This window comes from Rutidosis leptorrhynchoides, chromosome 6, assembly GCF_046630445.1.
Source record: "Rutidosis leptorrhynchoides isolate AG116_Rl617_1_P2 chromosome 6, CSIRO_AGI_Rlap_v1, whole genome shotgun sequence".
Lineage (NCBI taxonomy): Eukaryota > Viridiplantae > Streptophyta > Magnoliopsida > Asterales > Asteraceae > Rutidosis > Rutidosis leptorrhynchoides.
The window spans coordinates 49,683,228-49,688,249 of record NC_092338.1 but is presented as its reverse complement, the minus strand read 5'-3'; the positions used below and the strand labels follow the sequence as shown (position 1 = coordinate 49,688,249).

The following is a 5,022-nucleotide window of genomic DNA, read 5'->3' as shown; positions in this document are numbered from 1 at the left end:
CCTCGCAACGAAATCAATTAATATGGAACGTTTTTAATCAATAAGAACGGGACATTTCACGACTCTTGTTATTGTGTTCATATGTCGGTAATTTAGTGTTATTGGCCATTTTGGTGTGATTGTGATTTACTTGAGACAAATAGATTTCGAGTTGAGTTTTGTTACAAGTTAGGAGAATGTGAAGTGAACATTTGATTAAGCTAACTAGAGTTATTAAACTGAAAGGTATATTTGTTAGTAGTAGTTTTTTTTTTTTTTTTTTTTTTTTTTTTTTTTTTTTTTTGATAAAAGACACAATTCTTCATAAAATGATAACGGAGAGGAGAAAAGAAAATGTAAGAAAACAACGACAGAGATAAAAAATGACGAAAATACCCTCACTGGCTTGGCACGTGCAAGCAACAAACAGAATTAGTTGAACGTCTGTCAGCTGATTGGACTATCCGCGAATAAAATGCATACTTCGGGACTAAAAATGTTAAAAAAATCAAGTTTGGACTATCTGTGTAGTTTTTTGCAAACCCATGTAATTTTGTCTTATTTATTTTTTTACCCATTACACTAGTTTCACTCTCTCTGCCACTGATTCCCTTCTGTTATATCACGGATATAGTATGTGTGAGGCTTAGGAAAAATTCTTTAATGACAAGGTCATCGATAAAAGCTTAAACTATGTTACAATAGACCAAACAAGCCTTATATAACCTTTCAATACTTTCAATACTAGACTAAATTAGTGGCTAATTAATATTTTTCACTATAATTTTAATTGAAACTTGAAAATATCTAGCTTGTAATCTGGTTAGTCCATTGATTTAGCTACGAGGGCGTTACAATATGGTATCAAACATTTTGTACCCAAAACTTGAAACTTACGTAGAGTTGATGAGTTATCCTAATATTGTTAGGCAAATAGCCCTTTGGCTGTTTTTATTACTCAATACCTTTAAAATGCACTCTTGAGTCTTGATCTTTTCTTTGGCAAACTTTTACTAATATTCTACTAGTAGGACTCTTAATGATAGCTAATGACGTGAGTCACGCCATGCCACGGTTACGTGCAACGCATGGTGTATGAGTTGTACTTCGCTTAAGTATTGAGCAGATTATTAATTAAATTGGCATGAGGCAAAGTTAAACATGCGCTACGCGGTGTCAAGGTGTAGCGTTCTCTCTGCCACGTTGGCATTCAGGACCATGACACGTGTTCAGATTTCTCAGACAACGTAAGAAGATGCGGAGCAGGTGGTAGGTCTGATATGAACGTTCTTGAATAGTAGTTAAGAAATGACAGTTTTGAAAGAACGGTTATATTAATAACCTTTAGTTACTACGCTATAAATAACACGGCTAAGTGTCATATAGGAGGTCAATTCACACACTTTATCCAACCCAATACCTTACGATCATTTTGGAAGCTCGACAAAAGTCAACCCCCAACACCCCTTCCATCTCAACCATTCTAACTAAGGATCAACCCTTCGAGGTTAGAATCTCAACAATACTCATATTATTGCAGTCACGTCAATTTTGCTTTTATCATTTTATTTTCAAAAATTTGTAATCATCATCCCTCCGTCAACCTTTAGTTAAAAAAGTCTGATCAACAAGGGAGCAAAAAAGTCTGATCAATAACGATAACATGGTGATCCTAATCCTGTATCGCCCCATAAATAAGCATGCCAGCACAAAAAGACCGGAAATACAACCAAGTTCAAAGTTACATGTCAAGGTTTCATCAACTTCAACCAACAACAATGTTTCAGTAAAAAAAAAAAAAAAAACGAAAATACATTATTTTACCCTAGATAAATAAAAAATGACTTTCAAGAATTTTTTACATAAACGTTTACCAGTATTTGAACAAAGGTAAAGTTGCAAGTTTATCATGTATGACCAAAAAATGACAAATCCAACTGATCACAACAGTAAAGATGCCAGCTTTTGACCTAAAATTACCACAAAAATTCAAGTGACAAAAAGCTACTAATAAATTTTAAAAGTTGCATACAAAATTGAAGAGCTCAAATATCACAATTAGACAGATGCTCTTCACTAAATAAGATCACATGTTTGAGACATGAAACCATACAAATCATTTACAGAACTGTAAGCAGTAACACAGCTAGTCCTGCAAGTAAACCACCCAAACTGACCCGTTTGTTAGCACCCCCGTAATACGGCTCAATCATAATCCCAAACCTGCAGCTTCCGGTTGAAGGGTCTTCTTTAGTGATAGTGGAAACATTAGGGAACTTGCATGCTTCATCAAGCTGATTGTTTATCTGATAATAACTATTAAAAGCATATGAAATGTTCTGTTTAGCATCTAATCCACCACAAGATGTTTCGTACCCAAGACTAGTACAATCCCCAAGGGCACAAGCGTAACTTACCGCTTGAGCTATTGAAGGGTCATCCAACCTAACCGAATCCTTAAATACGCACCATTTCCGTTGTAGATATTTTAAGTTTCGAGCTGGAACAAGGGCCCCGGTTTGTGTTGTTCCAAGGTTCAACGAGTATTTCGGTTGACCATCAAAGTAAAACACTCCCCAATGTCTTTCAAAGTTTCCGGGTTGAATGCTTTTTCCATCTTCATCGATTAAACTGAATAAATATGCTTCAATCGGCCCCTGTCTCATAGGTGTCCCTTTCCCCTGGGCTATATGGGTCATGAACCCTTGCATGAACCTTTGAGCATACTCGATGTTACCATTTCGGTCCCCATCACTAGGCCACCCGATTTCTCCCACTATAATTCCCATATTTGGGAACCCATTCTTTTGTAGGGCCCACACAAGGGTATCGTAATTGGCATCAAACATGTTGGTGTAAGTTGTCCCACCATCATTCACCGGAGTTGCTTGACCATCAAAGAACGCGTATTCAACTGGGAAATTGGAATCGATATAAAGACTTATGAAGGGGTAGATATTGACGGTAAAAGGGGATCCGTTGTCATTCAAAAATTTGGTGATTTGGAAAATGTAGTCGTGAATGTCAGCTCGAAAGTCACCACTAGATGGGGCCGAAGTTGAGCTCGAGTAGACATCTGCATTCTGAGGTACTGTGACTTTAACCTTGTTCCCATGACCCGCTTTTACAAGAGCAGCTTGGATGTTTCGAAGAGCTGGAAAAGTGTATCTTAAAAACGAACCGTTATAAGTTGCCAAAAATGGCTCATTCCCAACTGCTACATATCTGTTTGACCACAAATAACAAGAAGATAATTCATTATGCATATTCATCGTTGCACAAGCATTATCAAACATTCAAACATATAGAACACTCATATAGCAATGAATACGAAAGAATGTCAAGACTCTACAAAGTACAAAGGATATCATTTCGGACATCATCTACATCGCACTAAAGTGAAAGCTGAAAGCGATAATTTATTACTTTTTTACAAGTGTTGATAAAGTAGGTAATTGAGAGTGAATCAACTAAAAGGACAATAAATACAGTATAGAGGGTAATTACAAAGTGAATTAACTAAAAGGGAAATAAATACATTATAGAGGGTGATTATATAATTTATCATCATCTCATAAGTTAGGAGTTTAGCTTTAAAGCTAAAGTGGCTAATTTTTCTAAAGTTTATTGTTTATTCCTTCCATAAGCTCTGGATATTTATCAAACAATCAAACAATACCATGAAAGGTAAGCTCTAATAAGCTACCATAAGCTGAAAATTAGAAAGATAGTTAAGATTTGAGCTACTACACCTGATGTCAACACTATTAGAGAGATGATCTGAAACATTTTTTGAAACCCATTTATCAGCAGCCTTCATGCTACCAGCCATAGTAGCAAGCAAGTCATTAGGAATACCAACCATAACTTGAATTCCAGACTTGCTCAAAGCTCTTAGTGCACCATAATCTGCATCAAAAAGCTTTACTTTTTGGATCCCATTTTCCACCAACATCCTCACTACTGTTTCTGGAGGCAGTGGGTGAGATGACTGGGTCCCCCAATTAGCCCCAATTCCATTCACTGGTTTCATCCAACAAAAAAATGGAATCAGCAAAAGTATCAGACAAACTTGATAAACCCTAGTTGGGTTCTTCATTGAGTATGCTCAAGTTGAACAAGAAGTAAATAAGATCAATAAAGGTAATCTTTTTCTTGAAAAAAGAGCTGAAAGTGATGAAACCCAACAATGGAATAAGATTTTGTGGGTACCCAGGTGGAGATACTGTATGAATAACCAAAACCCACAAAAGATTTAACTAGAAAAATAAGAAAAACAATCAAGAATTGTAAATCCAAACGAGAAATACAAGAATGATTGAAAAAAAAAAACTTCAGGTTGAGCTCTTGGATGCAAAAAAGAACTGAGAGTTAGGGTGTTTAGACAACTCAAAAGTTAGTTTAATGGAGAGATTTGAGATGAACAATAAAAGGTGGAGATTTGATATAACTAAACCTAGCTGGAAAAAGATCCCAGCTTGAGAATGCAATATAATCAATCATGGGTAGAAAAAAATCAAATCAAATAAACAAGAATAAGAAAGAATATTATAATCTTATATAAAGATGTTTATTTTAAGGGTAATATAAGAAATACTCAGAATTAAGTTAATGCAAAGGACATCCAAGTTGGAAGAGGCCCATGGTGTGTGACTGTGTGACCTGAAGTGAAGTCAAGAATCCCCACTTCAAGTATCAGAACAAAAAGTAACTCTTTCACATAGTTTTAGATAGAACAAGCTGTGGAAATATTATTTTATTAGTTTATCTTTATTTTTTTGGTTTTTATATACTTTTGTTTAGTGCTTGTGTAAGTTATTCTTAAATTAAATTATGCTGTTTAATGTTTACTAAGCATAGGTAATGTGAAAAGATATTCGTTTGAGTAATTTAGAAGCTCAAAGGTAAAACTAGCAATCAATTACGGTGTAATTTTTTTCCCAACTCCTATGTGAATAATCAATTGCACTTATCGGTTATTTTGATTGATTCCAATTGTTGATACAAAGGTCTCTTACTTTTAATTTTTTTCAACAGCACAGG

General features: G+C 35.1%; 1 protein-coding gene across 1 annotated transcript; it reads right to left on the bottom strand.

Moving 5' to 3' along the window:
• Positions 1–1,892: 1,892 nt before the first annotated feature.
• On the bottom strand, positions 1,893–4,336 carry LOC139852674 (glucan endo-1,3-beta-glucosidase 6-like). Its single transcript, XM_071841997.1, has 2 exons — positions 3,732–4,336; positions 1,893–3,204 (listed from the first exon to the last, which is right to left on the bottom strand). The coding sequence occupies exons 1-2, from the start codon at positions 4,076–4,078 to the stop codon at positions 2,100–2,102; spliced, it is 1,452 nt and encodes a 483-aa protein (XP_071698098.1). The 5' UTR covers positions 4,079–4,336; the 3' UTR covers positions 1,893–2,099.
• Between the last annotated feature and the right edge of the window lie 686 nt (positions 4,337–5,022).